Source organism: Trichomycterus rosablanca, chromosome 2, assembly GCF_030014385.1.
Source record: "Trichomycterus rosablanca isolate fTriRos1 chromosome 2, fTriRos1.hap1, whole genome shotgun sequence".
NCBI lineage: Eukaryota > Metazoa > Chordata > Actinopteri > Siluriformes > Trichomycteridae > Trichomycterus > Trichomycterus rosablanca.
Genome location: NC_085989.1, coordinates 40074499 through 40097415, shown reverse-complemented (window position 1 = coordinate 40097415; position 22917 = coordinate 40074499). Strand labels below are relative to the sequence as shown.

Genomic DNA, 22917 nt, shown 5'->3' with positions numbered 1-22917 from the left:
GTTATTCATTACACAAAGTTTATCAGTTCACAAGGTTATATCAAACACAGTCTTGGACAATTTAGTATCTTCAATTCACCTCACTTGCATGTCTTTGGACTGTGGGAGGAAACCGGAGCACCCGGAGTAAACCCACGCAGACACAGGGAGAACATGTAAACTCCACACAGAATGGACCCGGACCACCCTACCTGGGGTTCGAACCCAGGACCTTCTTGCTGTGAGGCGACAGTGCTACCCACTTAGCCACCGGCCCATATGGTAAGTGGAGCTGATAAAATGGACAGTGAGTGTAGAAAAAAGGAGGTGGTTTTAATGTTATGGCTGATGTATACTGTAGCTAGGCTATACACATACACAGCACAATGAAATTATTTGCTTTAAATAAACATTCTCTGGGTCAGCCTACATATAGAACCTTTGGAACAGAGACTGTCAAGGTTCTTGTTCAAGGGCAAAACAGTAGCTGCTTGCTGAACCCTCAACTTCTGTTTATGTAGGATTGGTTGACCACTAACCACTGAGCAACCACTACCCAACCCAATAAAAAAAAAAGTTGTTACAATAGAAAACTTGTAAATAAAAACTAGAAAGTGTTATCTACAGACTATTTTAAAATGCCAATTGAAAACAGGACAAAGACCAGATTATGTTTAACTAATTAACCTTCTTTTTGATATTTGAGAGAATTTGAGAAAAGACCATGTTTACAACGCTGTTGAAGTATCATGACCAATAACCCTGTTTTGTAATGAATTGGGAACTGATGTTTGATAATACTGAATAATACAGAGCAGAAAATCTGAAAACACATAATAATGAAATCTCTTCAGATACATGTGGTTGGTCCTCTCTTTTAAACCTTCCTCATCAGCATACCACACAACTTACCAACAGTGTGTAGGTTAGAGCACTGAGATGGTAATGGAAAACCATGATGCTGTTCTAATCAAACCATATAGTGGGGATTTGGATGTATGTATTCGATGTTTTTGGGCTGTGGGAGGAAACAGGGAGAACATGGACCACTTCACCTGGGAATCAAACCCAGGACATTCTTGCTGTGAGGCGACAGTGCTACCCACCATGCCTATAACAGTTCATTTCACACCAAACTCACAGTTAGTGGCAAAGGCTCTATGTCTTTCTTCTGTCATGTCTTCCATAAAATCTTTTGGCAATGAGGGGACATCTAGTTGATCATTTGAAAACTTGGTGACCCCAGAATACTACCATATTTTGCAGGCACTAGCTGTGATTCTTGTATTACTTATGTGTGGTGACAAAATACACTAATCTTTATTACAGCATGTTTATTTACACTAATCAGCCATAACATTAAAACCACCTCCTTGTTTCTACACTCACTTTTTTTAGCCGGTATCACCCTGTTTTTTAGTGGTCAGGGCCACTACAAAGCAGGTATTAATTAGGTGGTGGATCATTCTTAGCACTGCAGTGACACTGACATGGTGGTGTTTAATACCGTGTCCACTCACTGTCCACTCTATTAGACACTCCTACCTAGTTGGTCCACCTTGTAGATTTAAAGTCAGAGACGATTGCTCATCTATTGCTGCTGATTGAGTTAGTCATCTTCTAGACCTTCATCAGTGGTCACAGGACGCTGCCCACGTGGTGCAGTGCTGAGAATGATCCACCACCTAAATAATACCTACTCTGTAGTGGTCCTGTGGGGGTCCTGACCATTGAAGAACAGAGTAAAAGGAGATTAAAAAGTATGTAGAGAAACAGATTGACTACACTCAGTAAATGTAGAACTACAAAGTGCTTCTATATGGTAAGTGGAGCTGATAAAATAGAGAATGAGTGTAGAAACAAGGAGGTGGTTTTAATGTTATGGCTGATTAGTGTATACTAAACCTCTAAAAGAAGAATTTAGACAAAAAAGAAGGAAAGATGAACCATGTTAATGCCAAACATGGCTGAATTAAGAAACTTTATTTTCAGCCCTCTGGTTTTTACTGCAGTACAGACTATTGAGGAACTCGCACCATCCCACAGCTGTGCCCCCTCCTTTCAGAGTCCCCCCTCCTCTAGAGGGGCAGGTCTGGCTGTTTCTAAATCATAGTAGAGCATAGGACTGAAATCCAAGCTAGAATTTGTGACTCACACATCAGATAACTGCAGTGACAGTGAGGTGTTTAAAAACTCTATTAGCGCTGCTGTGTCTTATCCACTCATACCAGCACAACACACACTAACACACCACCACTATGTCGGTGTCATTGTGTTACATAAAATCACAAAACTATAAACTGTATTTAAAAAATCATATCCCACTTAGCTATTTTAATCTTTTAAAGAGAAAAGGAAGTTCCATTTTGTTTCATTTCTCTTCACATGTACTGTTCGAAACAACACTGACATTTCTTTTCATTTACAGCATTGAAAAATGATTTGAACAATTTACGTGTTATTCTTGGCACCCACAGGCATTCACATGAGTGGTGTTGAATAGCATTACCTATAATGAACTTTGTGTCCTCGGTGGAAGCAGGATTTATTAATGGTCACACCATTGTTTCAGTGTAAAAGGAATTATTTTTTGTTGCACAACTTCAGTATAATAGTCAGTTACCAATCAACAGGACAGTATATCAAGCCACACTACGTACCCATTTCCCATATGGGCTTTATACCCCTATTGTTTAACGGTCTGTGTCCTTTCTCTTATTTTTAGGCTTAAAAACTGTATTACAACATTTATTCTAAAATGAATTGCAGTAATCAAGTAAGTATTTAGATTTTTTCCTGTACATATACAGTCTATTCACTTATTTTTTTCTGATACTAGTTTTGCATCTTTACCTACACTCTTGTCAACACCAATCAACCACAGTTGCACATTCTAGAAGAACAAAGAACATTCTGTCCCCACGGCAATGTGTGACACTAAAAAAAGTTTAAGATTGCAATAAGTCATACTTCCTCTGTTCTGTGCATTTAGTTAAGCAGGGTAAAGTACAAGGTGGTTTTTCTGCTTTGGTAGACAAATAACTGAGACAATCATTTTATCTTGTGGGGGGAATTTGGATTTAATTAAAGTATTAAAATAAAGTGTTAAAATATTCAATTCAACATCTGTATAATCTGTTTAATAAAAAAGTATCTCCTCTATTTCTTCATCTTATTTAGCTGCTTAAATGCACGTTTGTATAAAGAAGCTTTATTACTCTTTGCTGAAAGTGCTTCTTTGTGGGCGGCACGGTGGCTAAGTGGGTAGCACAGTCGCCTCACAGCAAGAAGGGCCTGGATTCGATCCCCAGGTGGGGTGGTCTGGGTCCTTTCGGTGTGGAGTTTGTATGGTGTCCGCGTGGGTTTCCTTTGGGTGCTCCGGTTTCCTCCCACAGTCCAAAGACATGCAAGTGAGGTGAATTGGAGACACTAAATTGTCCATGACTGTGTTTGATATAACCTTGTGTAACCTGATGAACCTTGTGTAATGAGTAACTACCGTTCCTGTCATGAATGTAACCAAAGTGTAAAACATGAAGTTAAAATCTTAATAAACAAACAAACAGCTCCTTTGTTTATATCCGTCCACCATTTGAATGTAAAAATCCACTGCACCAGATGGGTGTTGAGACTTGGTTGACATATTGTTGGAAACACTTACCCTATCAGTCAGTTTGGTTTCATCATGAAATCATTGTGTATATTTACTTTATTTAATTGTGTAGTTTATTGTCTCTTATTTTGTATTGTTGTTGTTAACTTTTCCTTTAAATTACCTTAACATGTCAGACAAAATTAAGAATTAATATTGTATGGAGAATTATTATTACATAAATTTGGTTGATGTTAAGGTAACAATTTAAAGTAAGGAACAGTAAAATAAAATCTTTATGGAGTTTTAATTATGGTAAATAGATTTAAATATCTACAGTTAGATTTTAATTGCTGCTTCATTTTGACTCAAATACTCTTCTACACGATCAAAATCAACCATCATAGAGGACATAACAATTAAAATCTTATTTACAAAGTACAAAATGGTTTGTTAATGAAGTACTAAATATCAAATTACAAAATGTTCAGATCAGCCATAACATTAAAACCACCTCCTTGTTTCTACACTCACTGTCCATTTTATCAGCTCCACTTACCATACAGAAGCACTTTGTAGTTCTACAATTACTGACTGTAGTCCATCTGTTTCTCTACATACTTTTTAACACCTTTCACCCTGTTCTTCAATGGTCAGGACCACCACAGAGCAGGTATTATTTAGGTGGTGGATAATTCTCAGCACTGCAGTGACATTGACATGGTGGAGGTGTGTTAGTGTGTGTTGTGCTGGTATGAGTGGATCAGACACAGCAGTGCTGCTGGAGTTTTTAAATTCCATGTCCACTCACTGTCCACTCTATTAGACACTCCTACCTAGTTGATCCACCTTGTAGATGTAAAGTCAGAGACGATTGCTCAACTATTGCTGCTGTTTGAGTTGGTCATCTTCTAGACCTTCATCAGTGGTCACTGGACACTGCCCACTGGGCGCAGTGCTGAGAATGATCCACCACCTAAATAATACCTGCTCTGTAGTGACCATTGAAGAACAGAGCAAAAGGAGGTTAAAAAGGTATGTAGAGACACAGATGGACTACAGTCAGTAATTGTAGAACTACAAAGTGTTTCTATATGGTAAGTGGAGCTGATTAAATGGACAGTGAGTGTAGAAACAAGGAGGTAGTTTTATTGTTATGGCTGATTAGTGTATACTAAACCTCTAAAAGAAGAATTTAGACAAAAAAAGAAGGAAAGATGAACCATGGTAATGCCAAACATGGCTGAATTAAGAAACTTTCTTTTCGGCCCTCTGGTTTTTATTGCAGTACAGGCTATTGAGGAACTCGCACCATCCCACAGCTGTGCCCCCTCCTTTCAGAGTCCCCCCTCCTCTAGAGGGGCAGGTCTGGCTGTTTCTAAATCATAGTAGAGCATAGGACTGAAATCCAAGCTAGAGTTTGTGACTCACACATCAGATAGTGCAAGATTAGAGAGAATTAGGGAGTCTTGTGCTGAATGAACACCCACTTTTCTTTTATGAGACTGTGACACTGGTAGAGCATTAGTAGATAGATACACTGGTTCCAAAACCCTCTTTATTTAATGATTGTAGTAAATTAGGTTTGGGAATAGAGCTTAATCTGTGGTCAGTATTTCCATTGTGGATCTGTTTTTTTCTCTGCTCACCATGAGACGCTTGTATCCCCTGATTCTAGGTGAGTCACATCCTTTTAAATTCTGTCCTGTTTTGCCATTATGTATGAAGCTCACATATACAAGTTTAACATTTAATATCAGATTGATAAAAAATGTGATCTGATTGACTTTGACCATAGACTGATTGTTGCTGTAATACAGGCTTGTTTTATTTTGTTAGAAACTGATTATCTCCTGGGACTCACACACAGATGTTTCACAGAATAGTGCAAAAATTGCGAGCAGCATTTCCACAGAGGAAGAGATCTTGTAAAAAAACAGAAAGTTCAGGGGTACGATTGGGTACAACTTTTAAACTGCACATCATCTTTTACTCATGTCAGTTTTACTCAAGATCAGAAATCTGAGGCTACAATGAGCATAGACTTACAGAAACAGACATTACCTGGTCTGATAAATCATATTTTCTTGTTACATACAGCTGTTGGGATCAGCATTCAGCATTTTTGACATCAGTGCTCTTGTCTGACAGGAGTAGAACCTGAAGTCTTCTGCTCTTGTAGCCTATCTGTCTCATTGCTCAATATGTTGTCAGGTCTGAAATGCTTTTCTGCGTATCACAGAGTAAATATTTAAGTAGCTTACCCTATAACTCAAACCAGACCAATCTTCTCTGTCCTTTCTCATTAATGAGGTGTTTCCACTTGCAGAACTAACTGTTGCTCACCGGATGTTCTGGATTGTCTGCGTTCTGTGTAAACTTAAGTTCTTGATGCGTGTTTGTATTATTTCATGCATGGCGCTTCTGCCACATGAGTGACTGATTGGATAATTACATAAATAAGCAGTTGTACAGGGGTTCCTAATAAATTGACCACTGAGTTGTATATTATCACATTGTTTCTTTATCAGCTTCATTTACCATATTGAAGCACTTTGTAGTTCTGCAATTACTGACTGTAGTCTATCTGTTACTCTGCATACTTTTTTTTTGCCTGCTTTCACCCTGTTCTTCAATGGTCAGGACCCCCAGTTAGTAATTGTAGAACTACAAAGTGCTTCTATATGGTAAGTGGAGCTGATAAAATAGAAACAAGTGTAGAGTGTAGAAACAAGAAGTTGGTTTTAATGTTATGGCTGATCAGTGTATATATGTGTGTATTGTAGTTTATGTTACAGTATACAGATTCATAGATTGTGTAATATATGCACAAATGGTTGGTTTTAAAACAATACAGAACAAAGTAATGATGTTTCTTAAGTATACACATTTGTGAAAGGAATTTGGTTTTCATGGTGTATTTTATAAAACTTTATATTATTATTTTGTTACATTTGATAATAAATATCTAGATTTAAAAAATGTGCTTAAGGAGTATTGAAATAGAAGCATGCCTGAAAAACAAATCCTAATTTTCTTTGACAAAGCTTAAATTATTCCAGGGTGCTCCAGTATTTTTCACACCTTAAAACATGACAGTCCATGTTGCTGCTATATGTGTGTTAGTGTCAGTATGGTCTGGACACTATGTGTATAAATATATTTGCCACATGCCACACTGCAGTTGAGGAAGTTGTCATAGGTGTTGTAGTGGTTACCATTTTAATAATAAAGTGGTCAAAATATTATTATAACAAGTTCACTTATTATATGTGAAGTGTGACTAAAAAAAATCTAATCAGAATCAGAAGAAAAAAATGGGCCGCTCAGGTGGCACAGCGGTAAAAACACACGCTGGAACCAGAACTGGATCTTGAATACATCGTATTGAATCTTAGCTCTGCCTACCAGCTAAGGCTGAGCAGCCACATGAACAACGATTGGCCTGTTGTTCAGATGGGCGGGACTAAGCCGGATGGGGTCTCTCTCATGACTGGTGCAATTACGACCTCTGCTGGCTGATTGGTGGCGCCTTCACAGAGACGAGAAAAGAGTGCTCTTAGGGTGTGTCTCTCCGTACACAATGCTAAGCTGCACTGCAGTGCAAAGTGTAGGTGATAAGATGCATACGGCATGCTGCCCACGTGTCAGAGCAGAGATCGGCATTGGTGTAGAGGAAGCATGACGCAATCGGGCAATTGGACGCGCTATAAAAAGGGAGAAAAAGGGGAGAAAATGCATAAAGAAAATATATACTGTAGATAAAATCATTTCAAACAAGCATTTGAAAAGGCTGAAGTAAGATTTGATATTGCTATTTTTAGTGACTTGACAAACTAGGGGACCAAGTTTAACCACAATATTGATCTAATTATCATTATTAAAATGACTAAATTACATTTCAGCATAATATTCCTCATTTGTTGCTCATTGTTTCATTGGTGGTGAATTTCCCCATCCCCCACATCCATCTCTTTTCTACACTTTTTGTAGCATACTTTTACCTTAGGAATTAAAGAGCATGAAACTCAAATAGTGTTACTAAACAGATGTTCTTTTTGGACATACTCCTACGTTTCTGTGCCACAATCTGTAAATTTCCAGACAGCTTCAAAAGCTGGGCAACCACACTAAAGCTCTCTGTGGGAAAATACCAGACGGAAAAGGAAAATCTGATGAAAGAGAAGCTTCTGGGCAGAAATCGTTCCCTTTCGATAATGCACTGTGTGCCCTAATAACAAAGAAAACAGTAGATGCTTCTCAAAGTGTAATAGAATGATCTATATATCATTAGATTAGGTTTATGTTTATGTTATGTAAAAATCCACCCACACATGGAAATAGAATGATGTCATGTGATAAACCAAGATAAAGCAAACATGACCTTTTTACTGGGAAATTTACCAGAGCAGTACTTAGTAAAATATGTAAGGCAAAAACCAACTTTCTGACTGGGGTGTAGGAAACAGGAAATCAACGCTGCGCTCATCTGTCTGTACTGTATGGTGTAATTGTGACACGAGCTCAGGAAGTAAAAAAAAAAAAAGCCAGAGCAAGCAATGCAGTAGAGGCCAGAAAAGATGCAAAAAGTGTACTACAGTACAAATAATCTACAAAAGGTAAAATAACATTTTAACCCCATAAACAAATATAATATTTAATCCTAATCAGACAAGAAAATGCATCTAAAAGTCCTAAAAGTAATCTATAATGTTAGAAAAATTATTTTTAAGAAATATTTTTTTGTAACTTGGTATAACTGGGTCCCTCACTCTGTAAGTAAAAGATAAGATGATAAGATAAGATAAGGTATGGTAAGATAAAATAAGAACCAGAGCTGGATCTCGAATACATTGCGTAGAATCTCAGCTCTGCCTGCCGTCTAAGGCTGAGCAGCCACATGAAAAACGATTGGCCTGTTGATCAGATGGGCGGGACTAAGCTGGATGGGGTCTCTTTCTCATGACAGGTGCAATTACGACCTCTGCTGGCTGACTGATGGCGCCTGCACAGAGATGAGAAAAGAGTGCTCTCAGGGTGTGTCTCTCCATTCACAACACTGAGCTGCACTGCACTCGTCAAAGTATAGGTGATAAGATGCATACGGCATGCTGCCTACATGTCGGAGGGGGCGTGGTGGGTTAGCTTCGTTCTCCTCAATCAGAGCAGGGATCGGCATTGGTGGAAAGGAATCATGACGCAATCAGGCAATTGGACGTGCTAAAAAGGGAGAAAAAGAGGAGAAAATGCATAAAGAAAATATATATATAAAAAAACTACAAGGCGTATATAAAAAGATATAAAAAAATACAAATTACATAATAAACAGTCTTTGAAAAGCAGAAGAAATATATTGCACTGTTTTATAAAGTGAACTGCACATAGTCTGACAAGTATTACACATGATTAGAAAATTATTGCATATCGAATAGTACAGAGTATGACAAGTATTGCACATAATTCAAATGTATTGCACGCTGTTTAGGTTTAATTAAAATTAGTGCAAATATAAAACCATATGAGTTATTGTGATGGTGATTGTCTGCGTTTGGGGCGGTGCTGGTTATGTAGCCTTAAAGCAGAAGGAAGAAAGGAGCTGTGGTATCTCTCCTTCGAGCAACGCGGGTGAAGAAGCCTGTCGCTGAAGGAGCTGACCAGTGCTGCCACAGTCTCGTGCAGTGGGTGAGAGGTGTTCTCCATTAAGGATGAAAGCTTGGCCATCATCCTTCTCTCCCCAACTGCCTCCACTGGGTCCAGGGTGCAGCCCAGGACAGAACTCACCTTTCTGATCAGTTTATTCCTGTCTGCTGTAGTAATGCTGCTCCCCCAGCAGAAAAATCCATAGAAAATTGCTGATCCCACCACTGAGTCATAGAAAGAGTTTAGAAAGGCCCCCTGTATACCAAAAGACTGGAGCCTCCTCAACAAATGAAGTCTGCTCTGGTTCTTCTTGTACAAGGCCTGTGTGTTGCTAGTCCAGTCCAGTTCATTGTTAAGGTGAACACCAAGGTACCTATAGGAGTTGACGATCTCGATACTCTGTCCCTGGATGTTCACCGGCTTCAATGGATGTAGTTTAGTCCTTTGAAAGTCCACCACCAGCCACAAGTGGTCGATTTTCACCCTGCAGCACTAAATCCTCATACCCAGCTGAGTGTAAGTTAATGACACACCTCTGACACCTGCCCTTCACTTCCTTAATATTTGCAAACTAAATATTTATACTGTAAAACATTTATACTCAGCGGTCATTTTATAAAAAACACCTGTACACCTACTGGAGGAAGCGGTCTGGGTCCTTTCTGTGTGAAGTTCCTCACACAGTCCAAAAACATGCAGTCAAGTTAATTGGCGATACTAGGTGCCCCTAGGTATAAGTGTGTGTGAATGTGTGTATGTGTGTTTGCCATTCAATGGACTGGTGACCTGTCCGGAGTGTTTCCTGCCTTTCGCTTAGTGAATCTGACCCACCGTGACCCTGAATAGGATAAAGCAGTGGTGAAACAGACAATGAATGAAAAAACTTTATGTGTGTATATTTATAGTGGCTATATTCACTGGCTGGAATTATTCATTCATTCATGGTCTGTTTTACCACCACTTTGTTTTGGTCAGACACAGTGGGTCTGATTTATTGGGCGAAAAGCAGGAAACACCCCGGAAAGGTCACCAGTCCATCTAAGAGCATTGATGCTTTGGAGTGGTTAACGTCCTGACTAAAACCTAATAGAGACACTGTGATGAGACCTGAAACAAACAATCCATACAATCATTTTATATGATTTTTAAAAAGGGGCTAAAATACCTCCACAGCAATGTAAAAAGACATACACTGATCAGCCATAACATTAAAACCACCTCCTTGTTTCTACACTCACTGTCCATTTTATCAGCTCCACTTACCATATAGAAGCACTTTGTAGTTCTACAATTACTGACTGTAGTCCATCTGTTTCTCTACATACTTTTTAACCTGCTTTTACTCTGTTCTTAAATGGTCAGGACCCCCACTGGACCATCACAGAGCAAGTATTATTTAGGTGGTGGATGATTCTCAGCACTGTGACAGTAAGGTGTTTAAAAACTCCATCAGCATTGCTGTGTCTTATCCACACATACCAGCACAACACACACTAACACACCACCACCATGTCAGTGTCACTGCAGTGCTGAGAATGATCCACCACCCAAATAATACCAACTCTGTAGTGGTCCTGGGGGAGTCCTGACCATTGAAGAACAGCATGAAAGGGGGCTAACAAAGCATGCAGAGAAACAGATGGACTACAGTCAGTTTTTAGGTTGAGGGGGAACATGTTTTTTACAATGATTATATAGAAGTTGGGTACATTTGTCCTTGAATAAATACATAATGTGTTGCGGAATACTGTAAGCCTAGATAAGTTCAATCTACTTAAAAAATCTGAGGAAAAAATTTTGCCTTAAAAAAGTTAAGCAATGTATAATGAAAACTTGAGTTAGCATAACTTAAAACATTAAGTTATTACACCTAAAAGGCAAGTTGATTAAACTTTCTTTTTTTTGTTATACCAACTGCTTTTCTCAGTAATTCTACTTATTATCTTGAGCTCAATGGGAAAAAAAATATAGATTTCTTCTTAGTTTTCATGTTAATTACATTTTAAATATAAATTACAAATGTTTATAGAAAAACAGACAGAATTATAAAATTATTTTTCTTTATTTCACTTCAGAAGTATTTACTTAAAATACAACATGTCAAGAAAACATCTTAAAAACTGTACAAACTGTATATAAAGTTCTGATGAAACAAGCTCTTCACAGTAACCATGAACCTGTACTCAGTTTCACACAGCAAGCTGATTTCTTAATGTTTGGCTGGCAGCTCTCTAAAAGAAAACAAAGAAACAGAATTATTAATATCAACATTAATACCATTGATTTAAGTATTAAAATAAAGCAGGCCAGCACACTCTTTTCTTCGTATAAAGGCTAGCATGCTAGCATGTAGCCTAAATACGGCAAATAAAGCAGTGCTGTTTGATTATTTATTTAGTGTCAACCTTAAGATCATTTATTTTAAACAAAATTGTTAAGTAAAGTACAACACTTACCAAAATTAGACGAAAGATGAAAAAGCCCTGTCAGACTGGTGTACATGCTACTCAAAAATAGCATAATGAGTAAGAAAATGTTCATCCACTTCACAAAAGACATTTGAGAAAGACTAGTTTACTTTTACAAAAAGCCTTAAATGAAAAATAAAAAGTAATTTGCAACAACAGGTTACAAAAGTTAAAACAAATGGCTACTCAAACACAAGAAAATCATTTTTGCCTGATTCACCAACAGCAAGTTGAAAAAAGGCGGACTTACACATAAATGGGTTTTTCTGATTAATTACCTTAACTTAACTTTTTTAAGTTAATCTGATAGAAAAGTATTTTTTTTGTTTAGTAAAATTAAATCTTTTAGCACATTTAAATGTGTACTCAAATGAGTACAATGTACTCTGCATTTTATAGTAGAGCAAAAAAACTTAAATAATTTATGTATGTTGTACTAAAAATTTTTGATTAGATATAAAGTCCAGGCTTACAGTGAATGTGTTGTGATTTTACTTCGTAAGTTTCCTTTGTGTAATATCATGTTTTGTTTATTAATTTTTAATTTGATGTGATGAAAATGCAATAAAAGTTAACAAACGTTAAATGTAAAATGACCTTTAAACCCTTCTGTAGCTACTAGTGAAGAAATAATTTATATAATATAATTAACCAAATATATTTTTGCTGCAGTTCTTTTGTATTTCAAGCTGAATGAAGGAGCAAAACCTGAAGATTGTCTAACAGGAACCAAAGCAACAACAAATGGATGTGAAGGTACAGATGTGCATCTACATACTTTTTTAATATAAATGTATACACATCCTAAAAATACAATAGCCTTCATGTTATCTGCTGCCTAAATAATATATTATATTTCTCCAGTAAACACCAGTGATTAGAAACAGTGGTATGTGTACGCTATATGACCAAAAGCAGCAGTGTTTAAACAGCAGACCATGAGCTTGTTAGGCATCCTGTTTCAAAACCATCACTATTTATATTAAGTTGTCTCTACGTTTCTACAACATTCTGTATTGTGTTTGTGAGAATCTGGGGGGAGACCAAATTCATTGGAGGGGAGTGTCTGGCCATCCTAAAACATTCCTACCAACTGATGGATTTATTTCAAAGCTAATGAGTGTAACGTGTTTGTTTATAATTGTACATCAGTATATTGTGGGGGTACATTTTAAGCATATCTGAAAATTGGAGAGATGGGATGGAAACAGCCTTGCTGTGAGGTCAGGCATTGGTGTTGTCCAAGTAGGCCTGGCTTGCAAGTGATGTTCCAGTTCATTCCATAGGTTTTGAGTTTCTTCATACCAATCACATCAAATTGCATCTTAACAGACCTTGCTTGTGTGCAGGGGTGTAGTTATACTGGAACAGAAAAGGCTCTACCCCAAACTATTGCCACAATGTTTACATTACAATTTTAGCATTTAGCAGACACTTTTATCCAAAGTGACTTACAGTAATGTGACAGTATACAGTCTAAGCAATTGAAAGTTATGGGCCTTGCTCAAAAGCGGCAACCTGGAGTAATGGAGTTTTAACCAGCGACCTTTCAAATACTAGTCCAGCATCTTAACCACTAGGCCACTAGATTCATTTTATCTGATTGATTTTATCTACCTGTTAGTTGCACTAGTGTAACTGAAACAAAAACTGAATTACTAGGAGGGGTCTTTAATTTATTTTCAACTTAAACCTATACATATTTTACAGGTTGAACACAATCTTGTAGTAAATAGTAGATGTTTATTGGATCCTAGCGATTTTAAAGGAAAAATCTTATCAGTGTGGTATTTAAAGACTATATCAATATTTTATAAGTGTTTTGTGTTTTTAAACAGATGAGAATGAGTGTGAATTTGGTAACAGATGTGGTCCTAATGCAAACTGCTACAACACAAATGGTAGCTTCTATTGTCTGTGTGAACCGGGGCACAGAACAAGATCAAAGAAGGTTAATTTTACAGAAGGGCAATGCAAAGGTCAGTGTATTCATTAGATAGAATTTTAAATGATTTTAAATTTTACCTTTCAATTAATTTTAAATTAATACTCTTTTTTTTTTCTCACAGATATCAACGAGTGTTTGGGGGACCATCAAATCTGTGGTGAAAACACTGTGTGCAATAACACCCTAGGTTCCTTTAACTGCTCCTGTGCTGCAGGGTTTGTTTCCAGCAATGGACAGAAGTGGTTAGATGTATCCCAAAATGTAACATGTGTAGGTAAGGTGTGAATGATAAAATGGTAACCAGTTTCATTTGAGTTCACATGTGTTATATACTCTTATAGTCTTAACCAGATCTTGTAAAAGAGACCAGTCTATGGTTATAATTGCTGTGAGGTTGCTTACAAGTGATTAATCTGCATTATCTGATATACATAGCATGTAACTAAATCATTCAAATTAGAGCTTAATTCTATCGAGTCACTGTTGCCACCCCAATCTCTAATTAAGGAGGGTCTTGCGTGCAGCTGCCGATTGCTTCTTTTCAGCTGCCAGGGGCGGGGTCTTACAGAGTGCGATATTGTGCCATATTGCTTGCGGAGAGCCCTGCTCTGCCATCCGTAATTAGCCACCCCATGTTGGTGCTTCAGTTGGTACCTCCAGCTGTACCTCCTCCTTCAGAGACTCAACCAATGTTGTGTCTATGTAGGTGCCTGTCTGGATAGCAGAGCTGAGATTTGAACTTGTGCCACACTGGGCCAGTGTGGTTTTTGCCGCTTTATCACAAAATAATCGCTGTGTCACAAAATAATAATATTTTAAATAGTGCCTTTTAACATGTATTTTGGATTTAATAGTATTACATATATCACATGGCCAAATGTGTTAAACATCCTTTAGTTCTCTGGAAATCTTTTGTCGAGATTTTGGAGTGTGTCTGGAAATTCTTTGCATATTCAGACAGTAGAGGTAAGGTCAGACACTGTTGTTAAAAAAGATGGCCTGGCTTGCTTTCCATTCCAGTTCAAAGGTATTAATTTGGGCACATGAGCACAGACACGCTGGAACAGTAAAGTGCTTCCTGAAAAGCACTGGTTGAGCATTAAATTTTTTATATTTGTATACACCTGTTAGCAATGGGTGTGGCTAAAACACCTGGACACCTTGCTGTGTTAGTTAATGCATAATTAATGCTAATTCACTCACTTTCTTAACCGCTTATACAATCAGGGTTGTGGGGGTGGGGGTTCGGGGTGCTGGAGCACAGTAACACCCTGGACGGGGTGCCAGTCCATTGCAGGGCAGACACACATACACACACACACACACACCAATTTCCTATAGGAAAATTTTGACTAAATTTCAACAAATGTCAACAGACACACTTTAGTATATTGTGGAAAGCCTTTCCAGAATAGTAGATCCTCTCACAGCCTGTTATAACTTATTCCTAACGCTACTGATTCTGAAAGCAATCTTCAAACTGTGTTGTGTTATGTGATTTTGAGTTCAGAGGTAAATGAGATGTTTACAGTATTCATAAGGAGAAAATGAACCAAGAATTTTACTGCTGTTTTTATTTTCTTGTAGACATCGATGAGTGTAAGAACCGAAGCCTCTGTGGAAACAATTCTGAGTGTAATAACACCCCTGGTTCTTATTTCTGCACTTGTGATCCCGGTTTTTTGCCCAGAAACAAAAAAGAGACCTTTAATGCAAGCCAAGGAGTTACATGCACAGGTGAGGAGTGAATTACATGTGGGAAAGAAACAAAGTTTAGTTCAGTGTTTGCTGTCACACTTGTGTCTGTTAAAGCCAAAATATTTATTTTAATGTACAGTCCACAATTATTGACACTCCTGGTAAAGATAAGTATAGGAAAATCCCGCCTCTTTTATCAAAACCACATATTCCACAATTATTGTCAGCCCCTTTTTAAGTTCATCAGTGTCTTCAAGCACTAAGCCATAAGTTCTTGTTTGTGGTCTATACATGAGAAAAAGACAGAGATTTTTAATTTTCTCACTTATTCTCCAACATGGGAAAGATGAGAACACAATAAACAATAAATAGGGAAAACGTGTGTTCACCTTCATAAGTGAGGGAATAAATATAAAAATGAAAATTAAACACATGAAAATGCCCATATCTACAATTCGGACATTATTAAAAAAAATTTAGTTAACTTGAACTGTGACAAACTTGCCCAGACAAGGACCCAAGTCTCCAAAACTACTCTCAGATACCACCTTCATGCCAACAGATTATCTGGTATGCTTTTCTGTGATCTAACCACAAATGTAAGTGTGTGGAGTTTGCTAAACCCTACTAGAACTTTGACTGATATCAGGTTATATGTTGGATAAGATGGTCTGGCTCAGAATTAAGTTTTAGCTTATCCCAAAGCTGTTCAGTAGGGTTAAGGTCAGGGCTCTGTTCTGGCCACTGGAGTTCCTTCAATCCAAACTGGTCAAGCCATGTCTTTATGACTTTGCTTTGGGTGCAGGGACACAGTCATGCTGGAACTGAAAATGACATTTCCCAAAATGTTGACACAAAGTATATAAATTATTGTATTGTATTTTATTCACCTGTTAGCAATGTTGGTGGCATGGTGGCTTGGTGGATAGCACTGTCACCACACAGCAAGAAGGTCCTAGGTTTGATCCCCAGGTGGAATGTTCTGGGTCCTTTCTGCATGGGTTTTCTCCAAGAGCTCTAGTTTCCTCCCACAGTCCAAAGACATGCAGTTAGGTTAATTGAAGCTATAAAATTGCTCCTAGATTTTTGTGTATGTGTGTTTGGATTGGTAATCTGTCCAAGGTGTTTCCTACCTCTCGCCAAGTGAACTGTACCCACCAAGACCCTGAATTGGATAAAGCAGTCACAAAACAGACAATGAATGAATGTTAACAATGTGTGTGACTAAAACAGCTAGACTTACGTTTACCCATAATGTAAATATTCAGAATGCTTTTTAATAGAAATTCTGGGGTTATTTTTGTGACATTACATTAAGTGCACTGCCATGACCTTGAAGCTAATCATTTTACACAGCCACTTCAATAGTTAATGCATGCTTCAATATCTCATATGTCTTCTATCTTGTCTTCTTCTTTTATGGCAGACATCGATGAGTGTTTGGAAGATAAAATCTGTGGTCATAATGCTAAGTGCCATAACACCCCTGGTTCCAGTTACTGCACTTGTAATTTGGGTTTTAGGCCCAGCAATGGACAGAAGCAGTTTGATGTATTTAAAAGTGTTACATGTGAAGGTGAGGTGTGTGTAAGCTTTTACACATTTAAAACTTATGTTATTAAGTTTTTAGTGTTAATTATAATTATTTTAGCCACACCCATTGCTAAAAGACATTTATTATTAATTATATAAATATATTTTGTGCTTTCCTTTACATTAATGGCATTGAAAATATGCTTTTATCCAAAATGACATACACTGATCAGCCATAACATTAAAACCACCTCCTTGTTTCTACACTCACTGTCCATTTTATCAGCTTTACTTACCATATAGAAGCACTTTGTAGTTCCACAATTACTGACTGTAGTCCATCTGTTTCTCGACATGCTTTGTTAGCCCCCCTTTCATGTTGTTCGCTCATCTATTGCTGCTGTTTGAGTTGGTCATCTTTCTCAACCGGGGTGCTGCGGCACTGGGGTGGCGTCTGGCTTCGTCAGGGGTGCCGTCAAAAATATTCTGATAGTGATGAGTCGTTCGCGAACGATCCGATTCTATTAAACGGCTCTTTAAAATGAACAAAAGGAACCGAGTCGCGCCTCTGGGAGCCGCTATACTAATAATAATAATAATAATACATTTTATTTATATAGCGCTTTTCAAGATACTCAAAGACGCTTTACATAAGACAAATAATCAAAACAAATACGTACATACACCATACAAATCATAGTACAAAATCAAAATAGTACATCAACATCAAGAATAATTAAGATAAAAACAAAGAGAGCAGCATAAGACAGTTCATTAAAAATTAGCTAAATTATGAGAGAGAACAACAAATATAGAACAATTTCTTAAAATTAGACAGAAGCAGGACAGATTCACATGCAATCAGGAAACTGAAAACTTTACAAGTTTTAGGATCTAGGACTTCACATTTCTGTCGTGATCTAAGTATAAAAACTATTAAAAAGAATAGCAAAAATAAAAGCATTTATTTTGTGTTGTTACAAGTTAAATGCCACTCTGAATAGATGAGTTTTGAGAAGTGACTTGAATTTGGACAGGTCAGGACAATCTCGTAGGTGTTTGGGGAGAGCATTCCATAAAGATGGAGCAGCTATGGAAAAGGCCCTGTCACCCCAGGTCCGGTGCTTGGTCCTAGAGGGTATGGACAGTAGGTTAGCCTCAGAAGAGCGAAGGCTACGGGAGGGAATGTGCTGATGGAGCAGGTCGGTGAGGTAGGATGGGGCCTGATTATGGAGAGCTTTGTGAGTGAATAGAAGAATTTTGAATTGAATGCGTTGAGCAACGGGAAGCCAATGAAGTTTTTGTAGAACAGGTGTAATATGATCACGGGAGCGAGTATGAGTAAGGAGGCGAGCAGCTGAATTCTGGATATACTGAAGTTTTTTTAGGATTTTGTTAGATGTACCATAAAGGATGCTATTGCAATAATCAATTCTGGATGTAATAAAAGCATGAATCAAGGTTTCGGCGGCAGAAAAGGAGAGTGATGGACGTAGACGTGCTATGTTTTTTAGATGAAAGAAAGCAGTTTTGGTGATGTGATTTACATGGCGGTCAAAAGAGAGGTTGCTATCAAAAATTACACCAAGATTTCGGATGTTAGAAGACGGAGACAAAGTGTCATTATCAATGGTAATTTGAAAATTTTTTGTGGTTTTTGCCAGGGTTGTAGGACCTACGATGATCATATCTGATTTTTCACAGTTTAATTTGAGGAAATTAGCTTTCATCCACAATTTCATTTCAGTGATGCAATTTGTCAGAGTGGAGTGAAGTTCAGTATTAATGGATTTGGAGGAGATGTAAAGCTGAATATCATCAGCATAGCAGTGGAAATGTAAACCATGCCGACGTATGATGTCACCAAGGGGGAGCATATAAAGAATAAACAAAAGGGGACCTAACACTGAGCCTTGGGGAACGCCTTGGGACAGTGGAGCAATGGCAGAACTACAATTGTTGATATTAACAAACTGTTGTCTGTTTATGAGATATGACCTTAACCACAAAAGGGCAGTACCAGTGATGTTGACAGAGGATTCAAGGCGGGACAGAAGAATGGAGTGATTAATGGTGTCAAAAGCTGCAGTAAGATCAAGGAGGACGAGAATATTAATTTGTCCAGAGTCTGAGGAAAGAAGAAGGTCATTTGTGACTTTGAGGAGGGCTGACTCAGTGCTGTGCTGGGGGCGGAAACCAGACTGAAATGATTCAAATAGATTATTGGAATTTAGGTGATCTTTGAGCTGTGAGGCAACAACACGTTCCAGTATTTTCGACAGAAATGGAAGATTGGAAATGGGCCGAAAGTTACTCATAATGTTAGAGTCAAGTCCAGGTTTTTTAAGTATGGGAGTAACAGCAGCCAATTTGAGTGATTGAGGGACTGAGCCAGAACTAAGAGAGGAATTGATTATCTCTGTGATAAGTGATGAGATAACTGGAAAACAACCCTTAACAAGTTTTGATGGAGCAGGATCCAAAACACAAGTGGAGCTTCGCATCCCTGTTAAGATCTCAGATAGGTCCAAAAGAGACACAGGTGAGAACTGAGACAGAGGCTGGGTAATAAATTGAGATGAGATAGGCGGAGAAACAGAGATGACAGGGGAAACTGTCAGAAAATTGTGGATATTCTCAACTTTTGTTTGAAAAAATGAGAGGTAAGAGTTACACTTGTCAACTGTAAAGGAATTGGTAGTATTGTCAACTGGTTTGAGAAGTTTATTTATTGTGGAAAAGAGAGTCTTAGGATTTGTTGATCCAGCATGTATGAGTTCGGAATAGTAAGTGGATCGGGCTGCCGTAAGAGCGTCTTTGTAATGTTGAAGATAATCAGAATAAATCTGATAATGTACTGTTAGACCGGTTTTCTTATAAAGTCTTTCAAGCTGGCGTTTACTATATATATTTTTATTTCAGCGCAGTTCGGCTGTAATCCACCCATTCCACTTCCATCAGTAGAGGGAATCAATCAGTCATAATGAGAGCTGTTAATTATCGAAATTCAAATCCGAAAACGGAGAGCGGGGAGCGAGCGAGACACACACACACACACACATACTGGTAATTATGGTATATGAGGACACCTGACTCAGTACCTACTTTATAGGGACACCACTTTCCACGTATGCTATCAATGTGCAAGTAACTCCCAAAAATGTATTTAAACCTGCTAAAGATACATCCAAATTAGAATCATCTTTTTATTTTAAAATCATGGAAATATCATATACCTGACATTTTACAGCCTTAAAGAGACATGACCTGAAGAGTGTTAATAAGGACACGCATGGTTTACCAGCACACACCACATACACAAACACAAACATGAGCAGATACTGTCTTAAGAGGACAATATTGTCTTAAGAGGACAAAAGCATAAAAGGACAAGTAATCTGCCTGTCTTTTCAATCACATGTAACCAATATTTTGAGGAAATTCAAGACCATTGTTACCCTCTCCAGGAGTGGTCGACCATCAAAGATCACCATCAGGAGAACACTGAACAACAACGGTGTGCATGGCAGGGTTGCAAGGAGAAAGCCACTGCTCTCCAAAAAGAACATTGCTGCTCGTCTGCAGTTTGCTACAGATCACATGGACAAGCCAGAAGGCTACTGTAAGAATGTTTTGTGGACGGATGAGACCAAAATAGAACTTTTTGGTTTAAATGAAAAGTGTTATGTTTGGAAAAAGAAAAACACTGCATTCCAGCATAAGAACCTTATCCCATCTGTGAAACATGGTGGTGGTAGTATCATGGTTTGGGCCTGTTTTGCTGCATCTGGGCCAGGACGGCTTGCCATCATTGATGAAACAATGAATTCTGAATTACAGTGCCTTGCAAAAGTATTCAGCCCCCTTGAACTTTTCAACCTTTTGCCACATTTCAGGCTTCAAACATAACGATATGAAATTGTAATTTTTTGTGAAGAATCAACAACAAGTGCGACACAATCGTGAAGTAGAACGAAATTTATTGGATATTTAAAACTTTTTTTAGAAATAAAAAACTAAAAAGTGGGGCGTGCAATATTATTCAGCCCCTTTACTTTCAGTGCAGCAAACTCACTCCAGAAGTTCAGTGAGGATCTCTGAATGATCCAATGTTGACCTAAATGACTGATGGTGATAAATAGAATCCACCTGTGTGTAATCAAGTCTCCGTATAAATGCACCTGCTCTGTGACAGTCTCAGAGTTTTGTTTAAAGCGCAGAGAGCATCATGAAGACCAAGGAACACACCAGGCAGGTCCGAGATACTGTTGTGGAGAAGTTTAAAGCCGGATTTGGATACAAAAAGATTTCCCAAGCTTTAAACATCTCAAGGAGCACTGTGCAAGCGATCATATTGAAATGGAAGGAGTATCAGACCACTGCAAATCTACCAAGACCCGGCCGTCCCTCTAAACTTTCAGCTCAAACAAGGAGAAGACTGATCAGAGATGCAGCCAAGAGGCCCATGATCACTCTGAATGAACTGCAGAGATCTACAGCTGAGGTGGGAGACTCTGTCCATAGGACACAATCAGTCGTACACTGCACAAATCTGGCCTTTATGGAAGAGTGGCAAGAAGAAAGCCATTTCTCAAAGATATCTATAAAAAGTCACCTGGGACACACACCAAACATGTGGAAGAAGGTGCTCTGGTCAGATGAAACCAAAATCGAACTTTTTGGCCACAATGCAAAACGTTATGTTTGGCGTAAAAGCAACACAGCTCATCACCCTGAACACACCATCCCCACTGTCAAACATGGTGGTGGCAGCATCATGGTTTGGGCCTGCTTTTCTTCAGCAGGGACAGGGAAGATGGTTAAAATTGATGGGAAGATGGATGGAGCCAAATACAGGACCATTCTGGAAGAAAACCTGTTGCAGTCTGCAAAAGACCTGAGACTGGGACGGAGATTTATCTTCCAACAAGACAATGATCCAAAACATAAAGCAAAATCTACAATGGAATGGTTCACAAATAAACGTATCCAGGTGTTAGAATGGCCAAGTCAAAGTCCAGACCTGAATCCCATCGAGAATCTGTGGAAAGAGCTGAAAACTGCTGTTCACAAACGCTCTCCATCCAACCTCACTGAGCTCGAGCTGTTTTGCAAGGAAGAATGGGCAAAAATTTCTGTCTCTCGATGTGCAAAACTGATAGAGACATACCCCAAGCGACTTGCAGCTGTAATCGCAGCAAAAGGTGGCGCTACAAAGTATTAACGCAAGGGGGCTGAATAATATTGCACGCCCCCCTTTTCAGTTTTTTATTTCTAAAAAAAGTTTAAAATATCCAATAAATTTCGTTCCACTTCACGATTGTGTCCCACTTGTTGTTGATTCTTCACAAAAAATTACAATTTCATATCGTTATGTTTGAAGCCTGAAATGTGGCAAAAGGTTGAAAAGTTCAAGGGGGCTAAATACTTTTGCAAGGCACTGTATATCAGAGAATTCTTAAAGAAAATGTCAGGACATCTGTCCATGAACTGAATCTTAAGAGAAGGTGGGTCATGCAGCAAGACAACGACCCTACACACAAGTCATTCTACAAAGAATGGTTAAAGAAGAATAAAGTTCATGTTTTGGAATGGCCAAGTCAAAGACCTGACATTAATCCAATGGAAATGTTGTGGAAGGACCTGAAGCGAGCAGTTAATGTGAGGAAACCCACCAACATCCCAGAGTTGAAGGTGTTCTGTACGGGGGGGTGTCACACCAGATACTGAAAGCAAAGGTTCACATACTTTTGCCACTCACAAATATGTAATATTGGATCATTTCCCTCAATAAATAAATGACCAAGTATAATATTTTTGTCTCATTTGTTTAACTGGGTTCTCTTTATCTACTTCCAGGATCTGATAATGTTTTAGGTCATATTTATGCAGAAATATAGAAAATTCTAAAGGGTTCACAAACTTTCAAGCACCAATATATATATTGGTGCTTGAAAGTTTGTGAACCCTTTAGAATTTTCTATATTTCTGTATATATATATATATATATACACAGTGGGTACGGAAAGTATTCAGACCCCTTTAAATTTTTCACTCTG

The 22917-nt window shown here is 38.2% G+C and overlaps 1 protein-coding gene across 3 annotated transcripts; it reads left to right on the top strand.

Moving 5' to 3' along the window:
* Positions 1–5183: 5183 nt before the first annotated feature.
* Positions 5184–20459, top strand: LOC134333513 (adhesion G protein-coupled receptor E2). 3 transcript variants are annotated; one of them, XM_063015526.1, is made up of 7 exons: positions 5184–5249; positions 12352–12435; positions 13518–13658; positions 13749–13901; positions 15215–15364; positions 16752–16901; positions 20326–20459. In XM_063015526.1, exons 1-7 carry the CDS (start codon positions 5222–5224, stop codon positions 20364–20366), a joined length of 747 nt encoding a protein of 248 aa, XP_062871596.1. In that variant the 5' UTR covers positions 5184–5221; the 3' UTR covers positions 20367–20459. The 3 variants fall into 3 exon arrangements, with proteins under 3 accessions (XP_062871596.1, XP_062871604.1, XP_062871587.1); XM_063015534.1 differs by lacking the exon at positions 20326–20459 and having other exon boundaries at positions 13749–13897; positions 16752–17124; XM_063015517.1 differs by lacking the exon at positions 20326–20459 and having other exon boundaries at positions 16752–17124.
* Positions 20460–22917: the final 2458 nt, after the last annotated feature.